We start from the raw sequence: 24,845 nt of genomic DNA, 5'->3' as shown, positions 1-24,845 counted from the left end.
TTATCCCCATGGCTCCAAAATGCTACGCCCAGCATTTTCCGTGGCATTGGACCGCTGGCTTGGCTTTGTGGCTTTTGCTAATTCTAGCCCAACATTCCAATGCCCAAGCCCTGCGATTGGTGCACAGGTTGAAACAATCTCCAACAATCTTGTGAGGTCCTTATCACTCACAAGCTGGAATGACAAGGCCTTCCTGGGGACGTGCTTTTCACAATGCGAGCTTAGGTAGGATTCACAAACGGGTGCGGACATTCCAGCAAAAATGATATCCGCAAATAGCATGCTGCCATTTCAATTGTTCGTCCTCAAATGGTTTCACAAATGGACGCAAACAAAGCTTATGTGACAACCCAATAAAGTTTGGGCAGGGGATTTTTCTTGGGAGGCAGTGCAAGGCGGGCCCAAAAAAAAACAATTTGCCATGATAACCACGTGGCCACTTCTCAGTTGCTGAATGATATGTTTGTGCGAAGCCCGTGTGTGAAAGTGTTTAAGCGCAAGATCCGGGGTAGCGGAGGGAGGAAATGCAAGGCCCATGGTGGAGAGTGGGGGGAGAGCTTCCTTAGCCAAGAAGCCTAGAGTTGGAGCTTTAGCATAGGGGAGGTGAATATAAGGTGAGGAACAAAAGAGAGAGGAGGAAGGTGGCAGAGCAGCATGAGCTCCACAAGTGCTTGTGCTTCTTCTTCAATAGCTTCCCTTTTGCCTCCTCCTCTTCCAATTCTAACCTCCTCTCGCTTCCCACCATCGCCTTCCCTTGTTCCTGCTTCCTCTCCTTCTGTTTCCTCTCATACCAGTAGCTCATTCATCTCTTTTGTCCCCGACCACCCTCCCACACCTTATGACGACCCTTCCCGTAAGCTTCTGCAACCGGATATGGTCTCGGAGCACAGCTTGCTTTCCCCTGCTCGGGACACCTGGTGCAAACCGGGCTCCCGTCTTCTTATGACGGGTAGCGTGCCACGACGACGGACACCGGATTCCCGGACTGACCATCTCGTGAATATAGAGGAGATCAAGGATGCTCTGGAGCAGACGTTCAGTCCAGAGGAGCTCGATGAAGCGATGGCACCGTGGAAAGGGAAATTATCGTTTCGGCTTATGATTACTATCCTCAGTCAGGAGAGAGATTGGCAACGAGCGCTGGCTCTCCACGATTGGATGGTTGAGAAGGGGGGCTACAGGCCATCTACTTTTGGTTATAACATCACCTTGAGAAACGTTTTAAGAGCTCAAAAGTGGATTCTTGCTGAGGGGCTTTATAAAGAAATGCTCAGCTTTAAGGTTCCACCCGACAAGTATACTTATGCTACCTTGATAAGTCAGTTCGGGAAAGCTGGCAAATTAGAGGCAGCTCTTTCGTGGCTGGAGAAAATGGAGAACGCTGGTATCACCCCTGACCTCATTTCGTATAGCACGCTTATCGATCTTGCCGGGAAATTGGGGAATTTCTCAAAAGCGACGGCCCTTTTCAGTAGAATGAAGGCAGCTGGAATTCTCCCTGATCGCATAGTCTACAATTCTATGATCAATTTTTTTGGCAAGGCTAAATTATTCAGAGAAGCTCGGAGTCTCTTCTCAGAGATGAGGGCAAATGGGGTTGCTCCAGACACTGTAGGCTACAGTACTCTCATAAATGTGTATGCGGAAGCAGAAAAGTATAGGGAGGCCAAAGATGTCTTTTTGGAAATGAAGGCCGAGAACTGTGCCATGGACCTCACAACTTGCAATATGATGATCAAGGTGTATGGAAAGTTAGAAATGGTCGTGCAGGCTGAGAACCTCTTTGGGAGCATGGAAAAGATGGGTGTTTTTCCGAGCGTTGTGACATACAATACCCTCATAAATGTTTATGGAGAGGCAGGAATGAGAGGCCAAGCAGCTTATTTGTTCCGCATTATGCTGCAGCAGAGGGAGGTGCGTCCAAATGTAATTACATACAATACAATGATAGATATAGTTGGGCAAGCTCTTGACTATGAGGATGCGTCAAAGCTTGCTCGGAAAATGCAAGAACAAGGGATTGAGCCAAATGCGGTCACATATGCAACCCTTCTTTCGGCATATGCAAAGGCAGGAAAGTTTGAAAAGGCCGCTGTTCTTTTTCAGAATCTGCGTTCCTCTGGCTTTCAAATGGATGAAATTCTCTACCAAACAATGATACTTATATATGAGAGGTCTGGTTTGATTGCACATGCGCAGCGGCTCCTTGAAGAGCTGAAGCAGTCACAGTACGTTCCTCCAAATACAGCTATAAATATCTTGGCAAAGGCAGGGAAGGTGGAAGAGGCATCCAAGCTTTTCAATCAAAGCCTTAGAGCTGGAAAAGTGTTAGATATTTCCGTCTTCAAGAGCATGATTGAGGTCTATCGGCTCAACAAGATGGCCACACATGCATTGGAAGTGTATGAGATCATGAGAGGGAAAGGTCTTCTACCTGATTCGGAGACGTGTTTGGCGCTCTTGTCAGCATTTGGGCAGCTGAAGCTTCTTCATGAAGCTGAGACATTTTACAGGGACCTGCAGGCTCAGGGGTGTGTTCTTGATGACAAAGTTCATTTGCAGATGATGACAATGTACGGTAACTTAGGGAAGCCACAAGCTGCTGAGTCTCTTCTTGAGGAGCTAAAAGAGCAGGGAGTGATTGCAGAGTGTGATCTTTATCAGCATATGGCTATAGTATATGAAAAGGCCAGCAAATTGGATTTCGCTGCCAGGTTTGTCAAGTTGGCAAAAGAGAGAGGATACTCATGAGCTAGTAGGTTGCTCACAGTCTATGACTGTACCATGGTGGGGAGAATGAAGGTACACATCCACTGATAGCGGCTGCTGCTGCTATTATGATAGACAACAAGAAAACACTTACGACTATAAGGAGGGCTGCAAGAACGGGCAAGGTATTTGACTGAAATGGGTGATTCATGTTCTCAACTAACTTCTTCTGTAAATAAATGCTGTAAGTCTGATTTAACTGTTAACATGTTCAATGGTATGCACATGCATGTGTGTGCATGTTGCTGAATTGCACATAAGAGAGAGAGAGTTTATTTAACGTATATGAAACACACCGAGGGGTCTGTGAGACTTAAAAAAACCCAGATACAATGAAAGCCGAGGGGTGGGGCCACTCAAAACGGGCATCCATAGCCCAAGGCTGGTGACTGAAACAAGAAAATAGATACATAGCCCTGTTACTGCAAGTAGGAGAACCCAAAAAGAGCAGCTGTGGAAGCCACTGGTCAGCCGCCAAATCAGCTGTCCATCGTGGTGGCTGGGCATGTAAATATTGTCTGTGAGACCAACTCCACTGGTTGGCTGAGGATGGACAAGATGACCTCGTGTGACAATGGATCTGGATCTGGTGAAGGCTGGAATCGTCGAGGGAGAAATCAATGATGGACTGCTGTTGCTGATCAACATGCCCAGACTATCCGAGTCCCTCCCTCCTCCTCTGTAGCCTTTGAGAGGAAGCTCGTCGTCTGACAAGAGCCACTATCACTCCCGCTGTCTTTCTCATGAGGTCAAAGAGTAGAGAGGATATATCAGTGTCCTCATGTGAGTGTCCATCAAGGGTCAGGTTTGTTGAGTCGTGCACTCTTGCTCTTTGCCACATCTGGTCCCCTGCTGCTCTTGGCTTGTGTTGCTGGAGAAAAAATCTGTGATTTCCTATGATTGGGATCTGTAGGTCCCTCTTGTGCCCTCCTCTCTGCTCATGTAAGCTGATCTCTCTGTTTTTGGCCCTCGAGGACTCGAGGAGGAAAACAACCACATGTCGCTGATCATGATCATCATCGTGTTAATGTCCACAGGAGGGCAAGTACACCTATGGATAAAAAACAGCATTACAATGGGTAGGAATGCAACCTGCCATGGAGCAATCCTAGTGGATGGTGATAATCATGTATCACGTGTCAGCTCAACGAGATGTCATTCGTGTCCATGGCGTTTGGATGACCTTATTGAGAAATGATATCAGCAATGGTATCATGCCCTTTGGGACGTGATGAAATCTCTGTCAGAGACATGGTATGCTGTAAACTCCACTTGATCTGATGGGGGCACCTGAACACCCTCCTTCTAGAACTGCAAGGTTCCCCGACATTGTCATCCTCGAGGATTTGACCCAGAAAACTGGATCCAAGTATGGTTTTTGGGAAGATCTGCAATCCATGAAGATTAATACAACTGTAGCTCAACTGTTGGGAGCCGAACCTGCTGTAACTCTGACTAAAAAATTAGAACCTCTGCGGGAAGCAAGTGTGAAGGAGGGAGAAAACAAAAAAACTCCTATGTGTGCCCAGCAAAAACCGTAGCTTTTTATTTGTCAAACCCTGAAAAGTACTCCCAAGTTAAAATAACAATCTGTACATACCGCTATTTGTTCCTCTCGTTCCCCCCTCCCGACTACCTGGAAATCGCCCGTATAGAAAGCCCGTCCACTCCAACTCTTCCCCATCCCGTATTTACACCAAACCTTACCCTTTTTTAAAGCTAACCACTCTGCCACCCCCCAACCCCCGCCCCCCCTTCTCCATGGGAGCATGACTATACACAAACAAAGCTAATTGCATATCTTGGGCTCCAATGACCCAATCGGCATGAAACATCACATCTAGATTCCTGCAAGATACCGTAGCTCCCTCTAGACTCCATAGCGGAGGTGGGTTTACAGAACATATTCTCCCCAGTTGCTGAGTATGCAACGCATAATCAGCAGCTGTTCAACCTGTAAAAGCTTCCCCCATGTAGAAGCTAGCATTTTGCATATACTCCTTTCAGCTCGACCCATTCAAATTTCAAAGACTCCACCCCTTGGTTTTTCTGCTTGAACGTAGCTAGGTCCAAGTAAGGCCCACATGGTATAGTGAAGCCCATCATCCAACAGAAATCCTCAATCAATCTGTGTAGCCTCTGTTGCACACAAGAACGAGGTACAGCATGAGTAGGTGTGACTTCCCTGCTGTCTACTAATGTTTCTTCCTCTATTTCAGAGGCTGCATCCAATGCATGTAACGTTTGAAGAGATTCCTTTAATTCTTTCTGAGAATATACATTCAAGCCCTCATTCTCAAGTAGTGTTTCCAGGCAAGACCAAGCTCTATGAGCGCTCACAACACATTCTTGTCCATTGGGACTTTGCTTGTTAAACAACAGGATAACTACCAACCACATCATTGTGCATGCCTTGTCTGTCTGGACGAGCGTAGCAAGTGTCTGTTTCCAAGATAATTGAGAATTCCTTCATGCAGGTCTTTTGGCATTAGAATGTGCGTGTTATGTTTCTCTTTCATGTTGTACTGTTGTATTTGGAGAACCTTTTTTCCGTTTCTTTTTTTTCTTTATCTTTTTTTTGGGGGAGAGGGGGAGGGGGGAAGAAAGGGGGGGGGGTGGGGCTGGCCAAGCCTCCTCAGGAAAATTTCCATGTTTTTGGGGCCCTATACTGAAAACAAAGTGCTCAAATTTCTATTCGAAAATGAATTTTATTCAGTCGATTGCTTGCATCTTTTTGCCAAAAAGTGCATGGTGTTTTACTGTTCTCGGGAGAAGTATATGCATAAATGTAAAAATTTGCATCATACATTTGCCTAAAGTTACATCAGCTGCTGTGAACGAGGGGAATCTTTCGGACTTTCTGCCGTTTGGTGATTTCTACTTGAATATGAACCCAACAGGTGAAATATTGGCCAAGCTAGCATGGGGGTTAGGACTATAAGCATTAAAGGGTGTTTCTGTTAGAATTCTGGGCATCTCCTGTCTGTACTAGAGGGAGTGACGGCTGTTATGTGGGTGTGCCCGCCTGAGGATAGTTGTAGTTTTCTCTTCATCTCTCCCTGGAATGGTGTTGGTAGTTGGGGGCTATGCCAGGGCATGTTGCCACAGTATCTAGGCTAGATGAAGGGCTGAATGTAGGGCCTTGTTAGGGGCTCATTATAGGCTGGCAAGGGCTATTTATAGCCAGCCTTGGCAGGACTGGTTGGGTTGGGTCAGCCAACCAGTAGGTTGGGTTGAACTGACCAGCCAACCAGCATACAGTTGGGCCAGTCGGCCTGACTAAACAGACCCATCATTCCCTCCTATAAATAGGGTACACTATTGCCCCTCTATTGTGTCGTGCAGAAGTGGTTTTCTCAGCAGTAAAGCAGAGTTTTTCCAGCAACTCTCTTCTGTATTCACTTGCAGTTTATTGCACATTTCTAATTTCTCTCTATCCGCAGTTCTGCTCTCTCTCCTTTCGCATACTTCTGCTGATCTCTGAAATGGTATTAGAGCACAAGGTAAAGCCTTGGACACAGAGAGAGTGATCGTGACAGAGGGTGTTTGCTGCTGATTGGATCAGGCGTGGACTATTCGGGACAAGATGAAGTGTCCAGAAGGAGCCGTTGCTGAGAGACAGCCACGTTGCAAAGCAACAGCAGCCTCTTCCCTTTTTTTGGTACCCACCCTCCCTTCACAAGAGCAAGATCCCCCCTCCATGGCAGGTTTGCTTGAGATGGCTAAGAAGCTGGTGAAGATCCCAATCGTCCTACTCTCCTGGTGGACCGTTAGTTGGATGGAAACAACTACGGTATATGGAAGGTTATAACGGAGCAGTGTGGCAGTCTGCGCCAGATTGGGAGGAGCACCTTGGCAAACTAGTCCAGGAGGAGCAGGAAACCTTGGCACACTTGTGGGATCGTGTCAATGCCCATGTATCTCCTTCATCTTCCTCAACTGCAGGTGATCAATCATGTGAAGCACATGACACTGGCCAAAGGAATTTGGGAGCACTTGGCCTCTCTATATGATAGGGTATCACCCACAAAGCATGTCTCTTTGGAAGTGCAGATGTGTGTGCTGAATCCTACGAACTCCTTAACGATGCAGGGGCACCTCAACAAGTGCAAGCTCTTGAGCGAGAGGTCCTTCAAACAAAGAAGAGAGATTATCTGAGGACAACGCTATCACTTTACTTTCCCATCTTTCCTCTCAGTACTCAACATTCTGGTCGTCTTTGATTACCAATGGGAGACTCGGCACTCAACACTCTCTTGGATCAAGAGGAGTGCTTCCAAAACCCTCCCCTTGGCCACTCCGCAGTCGAAAGGGCAGAACAACAATAACAACAAGGGTATGTGGAAATCGTCTCAGTCAAAGTCTTCAGAGAAAAGTCCAACTCGGACCACGATGCCTTGAAGCCGAGGGGACCTGCAACCATTGTGGCCAGACGGGTCACTACTAGAGGAAGTGCCATCAGCGGAGCCGCGAGAAGGGTACCGGTTCCTTGGTTGCTTTAGTTGCAAGACTCCAACTTTTGTCCATTGGACATCATGGACACCGGAGCTCCATCTTCAAGAGCAGGGAGGCGAGCAGGGAAGCACATGACACTGGCCAAAGGAATTTGGGAGCACTTGGCCTCTCTATATGACAGGGTATCACCCACAAAGCATGTCTCCTTGGAAGTGCAGATGCGTGTGCTGTCACCACAACGTAAATATCGTAAGTCAAAGTACAGTGGACCATTTATTTGATCATAATTAAAGAGTTTTCCATCTAAAAGAGTTTTCTATTGGTCAAAGAATTGACTACAGTTAAAGATACTTGACTTCGGTCAAGTAAGCCTGATTTCGGTCAAGAAGACTTCGTTTATACCAAGAAGGTTAATTGCAATTAACCAAGAAGCGCCAACTTTGGTTGGAGAGACTTGACTATTATTAAGGCACCTTGACCCTTGGTCAAAGCCCCTTAATTATGATCAAGAGTGCTAACTCCGGTCAACCAAAGAATAAATATGGGACTTTGCTCCTATTACAGGAGATTCATAAGGCATTTTGTTGATATCGCAGCTCCACTACATGACCTTACTAAGAAAAATGCAGCCGTCACATGGGGAATGTCACAGAAGAAAGCATTCAATACACTCAAGGAGAAGTTGACTATAGAGCCTATCCTTGTAGTCCCGGATCTTTATCAACTTTTTGATGTTGATTGCGATGCTTGTGGAGAGTGTGTTGGGGCTTCATTACATTAGAATGGACATGTAGTAGCATACGAAAGCCGAAGATTGCGTGATGCTGAAAGATATCTGGGAATCTATGAAAAAGAATTGTTGGTTGTAGTTCATGGTGTGAACACATGGAAGCATTATCTTTTGGGAGCATATTTTACTGTTAAAACAGATCACCAAAGTCTGAGATATTTTCTAACTCAGACAAAACTCTCTGAGAAGCATATGAAATGGGCAAATATGTTGTCAATGTATCATTTTCAGATTGTCCATACTCCAGCAAGAATTCAGAACAGAGTGGCAGATGCTTTGTCCCGAAGATCCCAGGTCAACAATGTGACCATTGCTTATCATCAGGACCTGGAATGCATGAGGGAGCAATATGCTAATGATGCAGATTTTTGTGAGATTTTACAGCAAATGCAAGAGGGGCAGTCTACCAATCACTATTCCTTGAAAGATGGTATCTAATGAAAGATGACTGCCTATGCATCACTCAGGAGATGAGGAAAAAGATTTTGGAAGAATGCCATGCACCTCCCTATGCTAGACATAGAGGAATTACAGCAACAATTCTAGCACTAGAGAGGTATTTTGTCACGATCTGTGACGTATTCCTTTCTCTATATCTTATGGATGGTTTGATGAATGGACACTTGTGAAAGGGTATGCCCTTTCGACGGGACACTTCCTATGAGGCACAATCCTTCACAAGAGACATTCTATTGAAGAGACACTCCCATCGTAATGTACCCTCTCATCAAGGGTCACACCCTTCACAAGGGGTACACACCTCTTCATGCACATACACTTTGGAGTACACACCTTTTCATGTGTGACTCTTCACTCTCTATATAAGAGAGGCCCAACTGTATGGATGACACACTACGGACACTCAAGCAATACAAATATTCCTTGTTCTCTGCTATTTCAGTCTCCTTTCTGTTCCTTAGCACATTTCTAAATATAGTGAATCTAGGATTTCTTACAGTGGTATCAGAGCAAATTTCGCTCCTGCCTGTAGGAAATGCCCCCCACCTTCTAGTGCCTATCCAATACATCTCTTTCCGCTAGAAGGATATCCGCGCACATTGTGCATGGAAGAGATGGAGAGAATGAGTGTAAAAATTTTTAGCGCCAACCCCACCTAAAGTCATCAATGACCTCTCCATCTCTCTCACATCACGAGTTGATGTGAATGGACAGGACAAAATCGTGTCTTTTGATGTGCTTGGGCTGTCCCAAAACCAAGGGACGTACCTTTTCCACCATCGGACATACCTTTTAATGAAGAGTTTTGCCCCAAAACCAAGGGACGTACCTTTTCCACTATCGGACATACCTTTTGATGAAGAGTTTTGACCCCTCATCCAAGGGCACCCCATCGTGGAAAAAAGGAGACATCTTTTTGTGTGGGGACACCCCTTTTTAAAACAGGGTTAGACCCCTTCCTGAAAAGGTACACCTATTCCAAGGGTCACACCCCTTAGAATAGGCACACCTTTTGGCACCAAGCACCCTACAAAAGGGTACCTAGAGGGCCTAAAAAGGGGAACCAGCCTATACCCAAGATCTAACCCTATACTACCCAAGGGTTCTCCAAACCCACGTTTTAATTTTTGGCAACCACCAACCAGCAAGAAGAAAAAAAAGCAAAATCCAATCTTGATTTCACATCTGCTTTCTTTGCTCCAAAACAGCCGTACGTGTTTGCACCATATCTTTGCAGCAAGCCGTGCCCTTCGTCAGGCCTCCATCTTGCGTAGTTCTCGATGGCCTGCATCAGCTGCCTCTTTTGCATACCTGCCTACAAGACCTTGTGATCGAACAGATCCCCTTTGCAGCCTCTATCGTCATCTTGCTGCCCCAATTTCTGCAAACAGCGTAGGTGCCAGAAATTCGCCAAGGTCCCAGAAATTCGCCATCTTCTTCTACTGCAAATCAGCCTTGGAAGCAAGCAACAAGCAGCGCCAGATGCAAGCAGGCTGCGCCCTTTGTCAGGCTTCCATCCTACAATCTATTGGATCGTTTTTAGCAGCCGGCCCTTGCTAGAGCTCATTTTTAGCAGCCGGCCCTTGCTAGAGCATCGCCACCATACCTACCTGTGACCAGCAGCCCTTGCTGCCCCTCTATCACGATTCAGACCAGCCTGGTTCTTGCTGGCTCATCTCGCCACCTTAGCCTATGAACAGCGGCTTTTTGCTGCCTTCCAATTCTGACCAGCCAGGCCCAGTCTTGCTCCTTGCACCCCACAGGTACTTGCCACTGAATTAAACGCAGGAAAAGCGTGTCTGGTTCCACGCAATCTGCCCTTTTCTGCACCATGCCTCGAAAGTCTCGCCAGGCACCTTTTTCTTGCTCACACTTCAACGTGAACTTGCAAAAATAGTAAATGGACCTCTGGACAGAGATTTTCAGGCCATTCTATGCAACTAATTGGCAGATCTAATCTATGCCAGGTGGATTCTTTCCATTCTGTTTCTAAGGATTTTCTTTCATATTGTTATTTGACACTCATTATCAAATTACAGCAAATGAAAGCCTCCTCCTTAAAGCATGGAAACCCCTGATAATTCCCCAATCCCTTCAAGGACACCTCAGGCATCATCTACCACACAATATCATGTTCAGATTGCACAACCAGCCCATTTCGGAGCTTTTGCATCGTGGGTCTTCTGTGTCACGTGCCCTTCCAGTGACTTGGACCACATCCTATACCTTCTGCGTGAGGCACCTCAATTATATTACTTGCTCAGCACAGTCCAGGTTGTGTTCCACGAGACACGTAGATACCCAGAACGCGATATTCCTCACGAGTTTGCTGTCCATCTTTGGAGAGACTTTTACCTCTTAGCTTCAGCATCTCCAGGGTACTCTCCACCTCTTTCAACTCCCAGATATCCTCCTGCACAGGTTGTACCTTCCCCATGACAGTATTTACACTCTGAAGGCACTCCTTCTCCTGGATATCCTCCACTCCCAACAGCAGCTCCTTATCCCTTCTCAGATCCGTGGACTCTGTAACCTACCCTTGTACTCTCACGAGCAGTAACACCCACTTCGGCATCACCAGTGTTACCTCAGACAGGACCTCCTTTACCAGATTTCCACGGGTGGTTCCATCCTGCCTCGCTTGCCCCCTCCAATATGAGCAACCTTAGGAAGCAGCCCGGATTTTCTTCCAAGAATGGTACAAACTAGAGCGCAGGTTCGTGCTCTTCTCATAGGGACCTCAGATATGTCGCAACGCTTGTGTGCAACCTCTCCAGAGATTAGCGACTCAAGTCCAAAAAAGACCCTTAAAGTCAACTTACAAGGCGAAGCACTACTTCAACTTCAAATTTCTCAACTTCAAGACAGCATCGCCGACTTGGTCCAGAAAGTCCAACAACTTTGAGATTCTCGCAGTACCACACATACAAAGGATGACGTGACACCATCGGACGACTATGTGGACTCGTTTCCACCTGAGGTAGAAAACACTGAACTCCGTACCCTCTACCGCTTACTCCAAGCTTTCAAAACTAAAAGACTTGACATTAAACTTCGGAAGCCTACACTGGTCAACGAAATCGCCGAACAGTTGACCAATGGCTCGCAAAACTGCGCATGTACTTTGATAGTATTGACCTCACTGAAGGCAAAAAGATTTCCTCCTCAAGGATACATCTTTCCTATGGTGGCAACGACGCTTAAAGGACGGCAAAAGTGTGTTAACGTAGGAACGCTTTGAACACGTGCTCCGTAAGTAGTTCATACCTGCCAATGCAAACTTCCAAGCATGTTCAAAACTCAGACAGTTGGAGCAAACAGGCTCCCTGTCTTCCTACATCTCTCAGTTCACCACATTGGTGCTGGAGATTGATGGTTTAACTGATGATGATTGCCTTCATGCTTTCATCTCAGGCCTAAACCCCTCGTTACGCATTGATGTCCTCAAAGCAAACATCACCACCACGGCTGGCGCTATTGCTTACGCAAAGCGCATTATAGATTTTCAAAACACAGGGAAGCAGAGTGCTAATCAAACATAGAACTCTACTATGGCCAAAGGTGCTCGTCCTCAAGATAACCCCAAGTTTAGAAAAAACTCAGGTAATCAAGGTCAGCGACAGTCTCAAGATCCCCATAAGTCTCAGAAATCGTATGCTGGATCCCAACAGAAGCACTCCTCCAAGGATCGCGCCTCTTCTTCCTCCCAAAGTCATCACAGTCATCCCCAACATAAAGGTGCGGCTAGTGACAAGAAGAACAACTCCAGCACAAAAAGACTTTGTACCATCTGTACAGGCGACCATAGATGGTTCGATGGTCCCAAGCGACCAAAGCAAAATTCCAATATGGAACCTAGCACTTCTCAAACAGAAGATGCTACCCTAGCACAAGACAAGAAAGGCAAAGCTTTTCGAATGGCAAATACCATCCACATGAGCCTTGCCAGCAACCCCGAACCTTTCGTGGCCACTCAAGTACTTTGTGTCCAAGGATCAATTCGTGGAACAACGGTCACTATCCTCATCGACAGTGGCTGCTCTCATAACTTCCTAGCTAGTTCTATCGTCAATAAACTTCGGTTGTCCACCAGTCCTAGTCCGATGGACTATCAGATTGAACTCACAAATGGAACTACCTTCTTGTGCGACGCCAGGATCAAAAACTTGTCTTTTTGCATCCAACATTATACGGACAAGTTGAACTTCAACATCATGCCTCTTTCTCGGTACAATGTCATACTTGGATAACAGTGGCTCTACGACTATGATCCATCAATCAGTTTTCGCAGCCATACTATCCAGTTTGTCCACGAGGGAAAACTTATTGAGCTAACTGGTTCTAGGGACTCTCCTTCAACCCCAATTGCCTCTGCCCTACAAGTAAAGAAGTGGGTTCGTAAACGTCAAGTAAATACTTCACTTCTTTTGGTTACGGTAGTAGAGGAGACACCAACAAAGGATTCTCCTGAATACCTCAACCAACCTTTTTTCCAGCCCTACTGACACGTCCCCGCACTCCTGAAACCTCTGATTTGCAAGCAAACCACACACAACGTGAGAAATTGAGCAAGCTGCTCACCACCCAACCATGACATCTACGGGATGTGATCCCGAATCATGAGATGTCCCCTCCGAGCCACGAGCCTGAGCTACTGGCACGAACTCCCAATCAGATCCAAACCAGCCTGGTGTCCCATACCACCAAGTGGCGCTATGAAGCCCTGGATCTGCCACTGGGCCTTGGGCTACGCTAAGATGCAGGCGCGCATCCGCGACTCAATCCAGGAACAGACCTGGCACCTGGGAACGAAACTTGCTCCCAACTGCACACTGAGAACTGAACCCCCTGGGCCCCTTTTATAGACTCGGGCCCCAAGTGCCAAAAATAGCGAAGACCTATAAATAGTTCGTACCCTTGCCACTCAACCCGAGAATCAAGCCTGCCTAGCTCTAAGCCTCCCCAGGCTAACCTGAGCTAGTCCTGTGTACGTAGTACACGTCAGATACCAATCCGTGCACATGACATACTCCCCCTCCTCTAAGAACTCACTCTTGAGTTCGCTAAAAAACCCGGAAATGTTCTCTGGAGGTTTTGTAATGTCTCCCATGTTGCATCCTTCTCAACACGATCCTTCCACTTGATCTTGTATTCCGTGATAGAACGATTACGAATCTGTCTGTCACGAAATTCAAGAATACACTCAGGTTCGTGAGGAATAAAAGTCAAATCTGTAACTTCTATTATCTCATGAGGAGAAACAAGTTGATCATCCGCACCCAAAACTTCTTTCAGTCTACTGACATGAAAGACTGGATGTACTTTAACATCAGGAGGCAATTCTAGTCGATATGCAACTGGTCCAATTCTTTTAATGACCTTGAATGGGCCACAGTATCTGGGGGATAATTACGGAACCAAACCAGTACTTAGGCTCTTGGATTCCTTCGGAATTCGCAAATATACCATCGTTCCTTCAGAGAATTCTCTAGGTGAACGATGTCTATTAGCATAAAATCTGTCCCGATCTTGGGCACTTCTAATAGACTCCTTGGCAAACTGTAACATTTCCTGCATATCTAGCAAGAAGTTCTTAGCAGCATCATTTTGAATCCCTTTTAATCCAACCATAACTGGTGACTTAGGTTGAAACCCGTACATAAGCATAAAAGGACTGTAACCAGTACTAGAATGCTTTGCACTGTTGTAAGCAAATTCTATCATAGGTAGATAATCTTCCCATGAAGACTGTCTCTTAGATACATATGCCCGAAGCATGTCTTCAACCAAGTGGTTGACCTTCTCTGTACTGCCATCGGATTGTGCATGATCCGAGGAACTCATACTTAGAGTAGTTTCTAACTTCTAAAAAACAAGTGTCCAAAAGTTACTTGTAAACTTTGAGTCCCTGTCACTGACTATGTCAGATGGCAAACCATACAGTTTAAACAAGTGGTCCACAAACTCGTGAGCCAACTAAACAGCTGATATAGTTGTTCTAGTAGGTAAGAATCTAGCCATTTTTGTCAAACGGTCAACTATGACCCAAATGGAGTCATGACCCTTGCGCGTACGAGGCAAACCAGTAATAAAATCCATGGAAATGCTTTCCCATTTATTACGTGGAATCTGTAATGGCTGTAATAAGCCTGCGCTTCTAAGGCGTTCTGCCTTAGTAACTTGACAAACCCGGCAACCTACTACATAGTTCTCAATAAATGCACGCATATTAGGCCAATAAAAGGTATGCTTCACAAGAGACAGAGTCCTATGTATACCCGGATGTCCAGCACTAGGAGCATCATGACACTCCCAGAGAATCTTGGATTTAAGGTCCGGAACATCTGGCACACAAATCTTTTCATTCCGGAACAGCAAGCCGTTCCTAATCATCCACTGACCTCTCGCCGCCTGTACCATAGGTAGCACAATCCCTGAGTCCTGGTCAACCATGGAGCTCCCATCCTGGACTCTGCCAATAAGAACTGCAATAACTATCAGTTGCGTATAGCCCTCTCAAGGATTGAAAAAGGTCTGAGGATATTTTTGTAAATGACAGAGCATTTACAAACTTAACTCGACTTAAGGCATCCGCCACAGTATTCAACGAACCCTTACGATAACGTATTTCGAAATCAAAATCTTGCATTAATTCTGCCCATCTAGCTTTCCTTCCCCTCAATTCTGATCCATCACACACATACTTAATTGACTGATGATCAGTCAATACAAGGAACTTTGAACCATACAAGTAGTGTCTCCAAACCTTAAGAGCATACACTACAGCATAAAGTTCCTTCTCAAGTGTGGGCCAACGATATTGAGTGTCGTCTAGCTTCTTACTCTCGAAAGCTACAGGTCTGCCCTCTTGGAATAGAGCTGCCCCAATCGCATAATCACTCGCATCGGCCTCTAAAACATAAGGCCGGGTAGGATCGGGTAATGCAAGAACGGGTGCTTCCTTGATAGAAAACTTCAAGGTTTCAAAAGCCTTGTTCATTGCATCATTCCAAGGGATCGGCTGAGTAGACCTGCGTCCACGACCTTTCAATATGTTTGTCAAGGGTGCCGTGATATGTGAATAATCACGCACAGACTTGCGAAGAAATACCGTAAATCCTACGAAAGAACGAAGTTGTTTCACAGTCTGAGGGATAGGCCATTCCAAAACCTTCTGAATACGATCCAGATCAATGCTAATACCTTCAAAAGAAATCTTGTGTCCTAAGTAAATGATCTCCTTCATAAAGAAGTCACATTTACTCATCTTGGCATAGAGCTTATGCTGTCTTAGAACAACTAAGACAACCCGGAGGTGTCCTATGTGATCCTCAAGCGTTCGACTATATACCAAGATGTCATCTAAGAACAGTACAACAAATTTGCCCAGAAAATCCCTGAACAAATCGTTCATCATCTGCTGAAAAGTAGCAGGAGCATTGGTCAAACCAAAAGGTAATACGAGAAACTCGTAATGACCATACCTAGTTCGGAATGCGGTCCTATCTATGTGTTTAGCATAGATACGGACTTGATGATAACCGGTACGCAAATCAATCTTAGTGAAATACTTCGCTCCGGCCAAACGGTCTATCAAATCATCGGAACGAGGGAGAGGGTATCGATTCTTAATTGTCACTTTATTTAATCGTTTATAATCTATACACATTCTCCGGGAAGAATCTTTCTTCTTTCTTAGGAGGACAGGTGCACCCCAAGATGATTTACTTGGGCGGATATAGCCCATATTCAGGTAATCCTGAAGCTGTAAAGCTAACTCATCCTCCTCTACCTGGCTCATCCTATAAGGTGGTACACTGATAGGTTGAGCCCCTGGGACTAAGTCTATGCGATGATCTACTGCCCGTTCTGGAGGTAAACCTTCCGGCAGTTGAGCTGGGAATACATCCTTAAAACTATCTAACAATATTCTCAATTCACGGTGTTCAAACACACTTAATTCATTCTTGTTAATTACAGAAACAACAAATGAAGAAAGCGGAATCAAAACACACTGATAGACATCATAATGAGAATTGTTTAATATATTCCGAAGCTGCATCGCAGATACAATAGGCCCATGAGAAGAGTGAATTTTATCACACTGAATACAAAATTGGATGTCCTTATCTACAAAAGAAAGCGTATGCTCCGTCCATCCGATCTGAATATTGTGGGTTTTAAACCACTCTATTCCGAACAACAAGTCTACATGCTCCAGATGCATAACATAACATGTAAGAGCCCCTGTGTAGGCTTGAATCCGGATAGGAAGCGCTTCAACCTCGCGACCCCAAAACTGCTTCCCAGCTGGAAGCTGCACCTCATAGGTGTGGTCGCTAGGTACTGTGGACAGCCCCATCTTTTGCACAAATTTGTAATTAACAAAATTGTGAGAGCTGCCCGGATCAAAGAGAATGTGAACCTGTTGGTCCATAACTTCTTCATAAACTCGGAAAAGATCATGGGAACCAAACAACGAAGTATTGAAAGTACAATTACAAGAGAGTGGGCAGGTAATGACATTTACAGAAATACCTGTCATCGAGACTTGGTTTGCTCCCTTGGCTGCGGTATGTGGACCCGCCTGGAGCTTCGGTCCAAGCACCAACTTTTGGTTCTTGCGCTTTGGACACTCATTCTTGGTGTGGCCCCGCTCCTCGCAATAGAAGCACCGTCCTTCTTTCTTGAGCCTCAAAGTACGAAGGAAACGGGCTTTACCATTCTTAGCTGGAGTCAAGTTTTTCTTGGAGGCGTTGTCCGTAGACTTCGTCTCCCCAGTACTAGTCGTATGCTGAAAGAACTTACGTTTGTTCTTTCCACTCGTGTCGAAAACTGTAGTTGCTTTGGCACCGGCCATGGTATCATCATATATGCGCGCATAATTCATGGCCTCCTGCAACGTTGTGCATTTGTTGTTCTTTATCTGCAACTTGTATGAATCTGGCAAACCATCCACCAAGAAACCTAAGAAGGTCACTGGATCCATCTTAGTGGCCCTGGTTTGCAGATCCCGAAATCTTTGAAGATAAACTTCAAAGGTCAAGTTTAACTTTGACATATCGAGGGCTTTAAGCTTGCCAACGATATCATAATCATCCTCCTTTTTCAGGAACTCCTTCTTGAAGGCCCCTTCAAAATCTGTCCATGTATCGGGCTTAGGCTGGAGTTTCTTCCACCATAGCAACGCTTTACCTGACATGAAACCCGCTGCAAGCTGGATCTTCTTCTCATCTGGGTATGGGTGGAACTGAAAGTGTACCTGCCACTTGTGTAACCAAGTGTCAACTACCTCCTTCGTTCTAGACTTTTGATCTCCTGGAAAAGGGTCTGGAGTTATATTTGGGCCTAGCACTGAAGCCATGGCATCCACATGCGTGAGTGCCTGCATAGTGCTAGCCAGAAGAGTGAGAGTCGCTTGAATCCCCTGGAGTTGCTGTGTCAACCCCGTTTGATTTGCATTAACCTGCTCGAATTTTCCATCTAGAGCAGTTGTAAATTCACTGAAGGCCTTTTTGTTATCAGGTCATCATAGAGACCCTGATCCTCCTCTCCCACAGGAGTGTAATCCAAATCCTGCTCTCCCATGGTGAACTCGGGATTTGCAGAATGAGACATAACTGAAATCTGATTTGAATACATACTGAGAGAAATAACTGACTGAACCGAAGCGAAAAGGAGAATGGAGCAGAGGAAAACCGTCCCAAGAGATGCTGACGGAAGGAGATGCTGGAAACTGGCAAACCGGAAGCCCACGAATCTCGAAATCTGGCTGAACCCGCTGCCGGATGCAGCGTACGGAATCCTGCAGTGTACGGACTGCTGACGTGGCTGTACGGTCTGCTGACGTGGCTGTACGGCTGCTGACGTGGTCCGTACGGTCTGCTGATGTGGCTGTACGGCTGCTGACGCAGGCCGTACAGTAGCTGACGGAGGCCGTACAGCAGCTGACGTGGCTGTATGGCGACTGTACGGATGGCTGGCGATGCAGGTACAGCTGACGCAAGGATGGCGCAGGTGTACGGCAGGCTGACGCAGGGCTGACGCAGGCACCGTACGGATGGCTGGCGCAGGGCTGGCACGCTGCTCGATGGCGCAGCTAGGCTCTTTGCAAGGCTATGGGTGGGCTGGTACCCTGCCCCATCTATATAGGGAGCAGGGCAGCCTAATTAGGAAGCCCTGCTTCCAGAAAAGGCCGACCCTCCCAGCTTTGGAGGGGGTGCTTTTTTTTCGAAAAAAGCATCCCTCAATGCAGGCTGGCCGCACCCTGTTCCTGCGCATCTCGCCTCTCCCTGCCTTGGCCGGATTTCCGTACAGCTTTAGCGTCCCATCTCCGCCTCCCTTGCAGCCCTTGTCAGGTCCTTCGCCTCTCCTCCCTTCTTCTCTGCTCTCACTCCTGCTTACAGCCTTCTCTCTCAGCCCCCTTCAGGAATTTTGAAACTCTCCCTCCTTTCTTCTACCTTTTCCCTACATCCTGACCACCCCTGTTAACCCAGGAACCCAGGAGAAATCGCAGCAACAAATTTCGAATTTTAGGGCATACCTGGAGGAAAAATTCGTCAAAAATTCCCGCATCAGAAGTTCCTACCTCAGGAGGTGGCTTTGATACCAACTGACACGTCCCCGCACTCCTGAAACCTCTGATCTGCAAGCAAACCACACACAACGTGAGAAACTGAGCAGGCTGCTCACCACCCAACCATGACATCTACGGGATGTGATCCCGAATCATGAGATGTCCCCTCCGAGCCACGAGCTGAGCTACTGGCACGAACTCCCAATCAGATCCAAACCAGCCTGGTGTCCCATACCACCAGGTGGTGCTGTGAAGCCCTGGATCTGCCACTGGGCCTTGGGCTACGCTAAGATGCAGGCGCGTGTCCGCGACTCAATCCAGGAACAGACCTGGCACCTGGGAACGAAACTTGCTCCCAGCTGCACACTGAGAACTGAACCCCCTGGGCCCCTTTTATAGACTCGGGCCCCAAGCGCCAAAAATAGCGAAGACCTATAAATAGTTCGTACCCTTGCCACTCAATCCGAGAATCAAGCCTGCCTAGCTCTAAGCCTCCCCAGGCTAACCTGAGCTAGTCCTGTGTACCTAGTACACGTCAGATATCAATCCGTGCACATGACACCTACCTGGATATTTTTCCATAGGAATTGCTAAAGCAGTTACCACCTCGACGACCAGTGGATCACCCAATTGAAATTATTCCCGGCAGTAATCCACCGTCGAAACCTCCTTATCGGGTTTCTTACACTCAAAATGAAGAAATCCGAAGACTGGTGACCGAACTACTCGACAAAGGTCACATTGGGCCCAGTCCCAGCCCTTTCAAATCTCTTGTACTACTTGTGGAAAAAAAGAATAAGTCAATGCGCCTTTGCATCGACTACGGAGCCCTCAATAAGCTCACTATAAAAAACAAGTATCCATTGCCTCGCATCGATGAGCTCTTCGATCAACTTCTACACGCAACACAATTTTCAAAGATTGATCTTCGTTCAGGTTATCATCAAATTCACATACGAGAAGGCGATGAGTACAAGACAGCTTTTCGAATAAAGTATGGACACTACGAATGTTTGGTCATGCCTTGTGGGTTAAACAATGCCCTGGCCACATTCATGACACTAATGAACGACATCTTTAGGCCTTTCCTCGATAAGTTCGTCATCGTTTACCTCGATGACATCCTCGTTTTCAGCAGATCCCTACATGAGCACAAACAACATCTTCACCAAGTTTTTGAAGTTCTCCGTGCAAATTCTCTCTACATCAACATTGAGAAGAGTGAGTTCTTCAAGACCCAACTTGAATATTTGGGACATGTTATTTCAGCTCAAGGCATCTCTGTGGATCCCAAGAAGGTCAAGGTAATCCGAAATTGGCTGACTGTTCATGATGTCCGCTCTTTTCTCGGTTTGGCAAACTTCTACCATACAAAGGTCTATCAGTTTTCCAAAATCGCAGCTCCTATGTCCGAATTATCGAAAAGCACAGCAGTTTTTCAATGGCTTCCCAAAACAGAGTATAGTTTCCAACAACTCAAGCAAGCACTCACTACCACACCAGTTATGGCTATTGCTGACCCAAACCTTCCATTTGAGGTCATGACCGACGCTTCCGACATCGCTACAAGAGCAGTCTTGATGCAAGAAGGCAGAGTTATTGCTTTTGACAGCCATAAACATTCCGATATCCAAACTCAATACCCGGTTTATGATAAGGAGTTTCTTGCTGTTGTACATGCTTATCGCTCTTGGAAACATTATCTTATGGGAGCCGACTTGGTGGTCAAGACAGACCATCACTCTATAAAGTAATCTTTACTCAGCCAGTCATGATTGCTCGACAAGTACGTTGGGTTGAGTTTCTGGCCAACTTTCACATGGCCATTGAGTACATTCCAGGACTACGCAATGTAGTTGCAGAGGTTCTCAGCAGGTCAACTCTAGCATCAGCTATGGTAATCTCTACATTATCTGTGGATGTTCCGAATTCATTCAAAGGGAAGTATTTCAATGATAAAGACTTCGGCACAGCAGTACAAGTTTTTTCAAAAGATCAACCTTCGACTTCCGAACAGAAGATTTTTTGTTAAAAGAGCATCATGTAGTTTCTTATGCTACCCATCCAGGCATCAACAAGACTTATATGTTACTCAGTGCAACATACTACTGGCCTCAGATGAAAAGCGACGTCATCAAAATGGTTACATCTTGCTTATCTTGTCAACAAATGAAAGCAAGCCGACGACTTCCAGCAGGTCTTCTTCAGCCTCTTCCAGTTCCAATTGAAAGGTGGGAAAGTATTTCCATGGATTTCATTACCACACTACCACGATCCTCCCGAGGTAACACTCAAATTATGGTAATTGTTGATCGATTGTCCAAAATGGCACACTTTGTTGCTTGCAAAAGAAGTGCATAGGCTCCGAACATTCATACAACACATCTTCCGACACCATGGATTGCCTAAGAATATCGTATTCGACAGAGATCCTAAGTTTATCAGTCACTTTTGGATTTCACTGTTCGAAACTTTGGGTACAACTCTACTGTTCAGTTCAGCCTACCACCCAAAATCAGATGGCCAGACTGAAAGAGTCAACCAAGTTCTGGAAGAAATGCTTCGACAGTATTTCTAGTCATGCCTAGCAGCTTGGGAAGAGTATCTACCACTCCTTGAGTTTGCTTATAATAACTCTTTCCATAGTGCCATCAGCATGACTCCATTCCAAGCAGCTTATGGACATATTCCGATTGTACCAACGAATTTTGTACTTCAACATCGAGTGGCCCTAGCTGATCAATTGGTTCAAGAAATGCAAGACATTCTACTCCAAGTTAGGGATCATATGCGAATAGCGTAAGAGCGGTATCAACGGTCTGCCCACCAACATAGACGTCACCTGGAATTTGACACTGGTGACATGGTGCTATTATTTGTAGCCCCACATCGCTATAAGATGGTTAAGTCTGTGTTTCCTAAGTTGCGAACAAGATACTATGGACTTTTCCGGATCGTCAAGAAAAATTCACCTTTAAGTTACAAATTGGAATTACCACCATCATGGGGTAAAATCCATTTGACATTTCATATTTCTTGGCTAAAGACGTACATTCCAGGCGATGAAGCAGTTCCTCCTGCAGATGATTATGTCCCAGAAATCGAAGATGATTATGTTCTCCTTATTCCTGAGCGTATTTTGGACCATTGACAGCGAGAGACTTGACATCGACTTATCACGGAATTCCTTGTTCTTTGGCGAGATCTGGACGGCTCCGACGCTACTTGGCAATCTGATGAAGACTTACAGCAGTACCCTGACATTTTACAGCAGTATTTTTAGAATTTACCGTGATATTTTCTACATCAGTTCATTATCTCCACTAGGGTCTTATTTTGAGTGGGAGAGGATGTCACGATGTGTGACGTATTCCTTTCTCTATATCTTAGACTTATGTGGATGGTTTGATGACTGGACACTTGTGAAAGGGTATGCCCTTTCGACGGGACACTTCCTATGAGGCACAACCCTTCACAAGAGACATTCTATTGAAGAGACACTCCCATTGTAATGTACCCTCTCATCAAGGGTCACACCCTTCACAAGGGGTACACACCTCTTCATGCACATACACTTTGGGGTACACACCTTTTCATGTGTGATTCTTCACTCTCTATATAAGAGAGGCCCAACTGTATGGATGACACACTACAAACACTCAAGCAATACAAATATTCCTTGTTCTCTGCTATTTCAGTCTTCTTTTTGTTCCTTAGCACATTTCTAAATATAGTAAATCTAGGATTTCTTACATATTTCTTTTGGCCAGGGATGCGGAAAGATATACATCAGTTTGTTAGTGAATGCCTTACGTATCAGAAAGTGAAGTATGATAGACGGAAGGCACCTAGCCTACTTATGCCTCTTCCCATGCCTCATGCACCGTGGGAAAGCATTACAGTGACTTCATTTTTGATTTGCCAAGATCAAAGTCAGGGAATGATGGGATTTGGACTATCATTGATAAATTCAGCAAGCAAGCTCATTTCATTCCAGTTCGTAAAACCATAAAGGCAGATCATATGGCTAAGCTTTTCATGGCTCAGATCTTTAAGCATCATGGTATGCCTAAGTGCATTGTCAGTGATTGAGATCCTAGAATGACCAGTCTATTCTGGAGAGCTTTATTTGATAATATGGGGACAAATCTGAATTTTTCTTCTTCTTTCCATCCTTAGATAGATGGTCAAAGTGAAGTAGCAATTCCACAGCATTGGATATGCTGAAATGCTATGTGGGTGACCAAGGTTCACACTAGGAAAAGTACCTACCATTGGTAGAGTTTGCTTACAATAATACAGTACATAGTTTGCTTACAATAATACAGTACACAACTCTATAAGGAAAGCCCCCTTTGAGGTCATCTATGGGAAGGTGATTCGGCCACCTATTCTGAGGACCAAGGACAAAATATTTGCAGCTGATCAGTTTGTGAGAGACCTCCAGACAGCTTATAGCCAAGTCCGGACAACAATTGAAAGGTCTCAAGAGAAGCATAAAAGAGCTGCAGATAAGCATAGGAGACAGTTGAATCTCAAGGAAGGGGATTGGGTACTTTTAAAGTTCGAGAAATCTAGGCTCCGTAAGTTTAAAGGCAAACAGAAAGTGTATGCAAAGTTATCTCCCATGTACTATGGCCCTTTCAGGGTTACAAAAAGAATAAATGAGGTTGCATACAATTTAGCATTGCCAGAGCATTCTTGAATAAAGAAATTTCAGGGGCCAGAGCCTATAGAGGCAATATTAGAGGATCCACCAGAAGTGGATGAGCCAGAGGAGGTCCTTCAGCTAGAGCAGATACTGTACACAAAGGCCCTCAGGGCAAGGAATTTTACAAGTACCTTGTAAAATTCAAGAATAATATGGCATTGGATGCCAAGTGGATGGATGAAGACATGTTCTCCGATCATCCACAGCTTTTGGATGTTTACAAGGAAGCTTTTCAGTTGAGGTCAATTGAATAGAAGCCGAGGGGATGTGACCACAATGTAAATATCCTAAGTCAAAGTATAGTTTACTATTTATTTGATCATAATTAAAGAGTTTTCCATCTGGGTTAATTATGGTCAAATGAGTTTTCTATTGATCAAAGAATTGACTATGGTCAAAGATACTTGACTTCGGTCAAGTAAGCTTGATTTCGGTCAGGAAGACTTGGTTTATACCAAGAAGGTTAATTGCGATTAACCAAGATGTGCCAACTTCGGTTGGAGAGTTGTGTCAACTTCGGTTGGAGAGACTTGACTAAAATTAAGGCGCCTCGACCCTTGCTCAAAGCCCCTTAATTATGATCAAGAGCGCTGACTCCAGAGAATAAATATATTTATATATATTTGTTATGTGTCCACATGTGTTCAGTGGAGACGCCCACCGTGACTTAGATTAGTCCATAGTTTATTATTTGCATGCACAGCGCTAGCAATTAATGGGTGCCATGGTGGTGCGCTTTAATTAATTGTTGCAGGTACTAGGAAGGGTTATTTTCCTAAGCGCTACGGAGCCTAACAAGCATCTAGGAGATGGTTCGCGTGACTAAGTGCTTCGAAGACTCCAAAGTTGCCCTTAGTGGCATGTAATTAGGAAAGTAATGTAGAATTCGACAAGTGGCTTGTTGCCAAGAAAGAGAGCCTAAGAGCTCATGTATAATTATTCACGTTTTAAATTTTTAGAGAAGCAGCTTCACGCTGAACTCTTGTACTCACTTTCTCCTTAATGAATAAAAACCTTCAGGGGGGGGGTCCAGCCCAACGTTTGTCTTGGGCCCTAGTGTACTTGTATAGAGAGGGACTGAAGGA

The 24,845-nt window shown here is 45.4% G+C and overlaps 2 protein-coding genes across 2 annotated transcripts in view; one reads left to right on the top strand and one right to left on the bottom strand.

Annotated features, from left to right (window-relative positions):
• The first annotated feature begins 654 nt into the window (after window positions 1–654).
• LOC147885823 (uncharacterized) overlaps window positions 655–24,845 on the top strand; it is a 35,755-nt gene continuing 11,564 nt past the window's right edge. Inside the window, exon 1 of the mRNA XM_087396225.1 lies at window positions 655–2,953. Coding sequence (XP_087252351.1) covers window positions 655–2,751 — 2,097 coding nt within the window. The 3' untranslated portion in view covers window positions 2,752–2,953. The remainder of the gene's footprint in view (window positions 2,954–24,845) is intronic.
• LOC147885822 (uncharacterized) overlaps window positions 11,695–24,845 on the bottom strand; it is a 53,124-nt gene continuing 39,973 nt past the window's right edge. Inside the window, exons 3-4 of the mRNA XM_087396224.1 lie at window positions 17,407–17,939; window positions 11,695–11,740 (exon numbers count right to left, since the gene is read on the bottom strand). Coding sequence (XP_087252350.1) covers window positions 11,695–11,740; window positions 17,407–17,939 — 579 coding nt within the window. The remainder of the gene's footprint in view (window positions 11,741–17,406; window positions 17,940–24,845) is intronic.

This window comes from Dipteris shenzhenensis, chromosome 25 (genome assembly GCF_047967505.1).
Source record: "Dipteris shenzhenensis isolate YYH24624 ecotype China chromosome 25, Dip_SZ_1.0, whole genome shotgun sequence".
NCBI classification, from domain to species: Eukaryota; Viridiplantae; Streptophyta; class Polypodiopsida; order Gleicheniales; family Dipteridaceae; genus Dipteris; species Dipteris shenzhenensis.
This window is presented reverse-complemented; position numbering and strand designations above follow the sequence as displayed.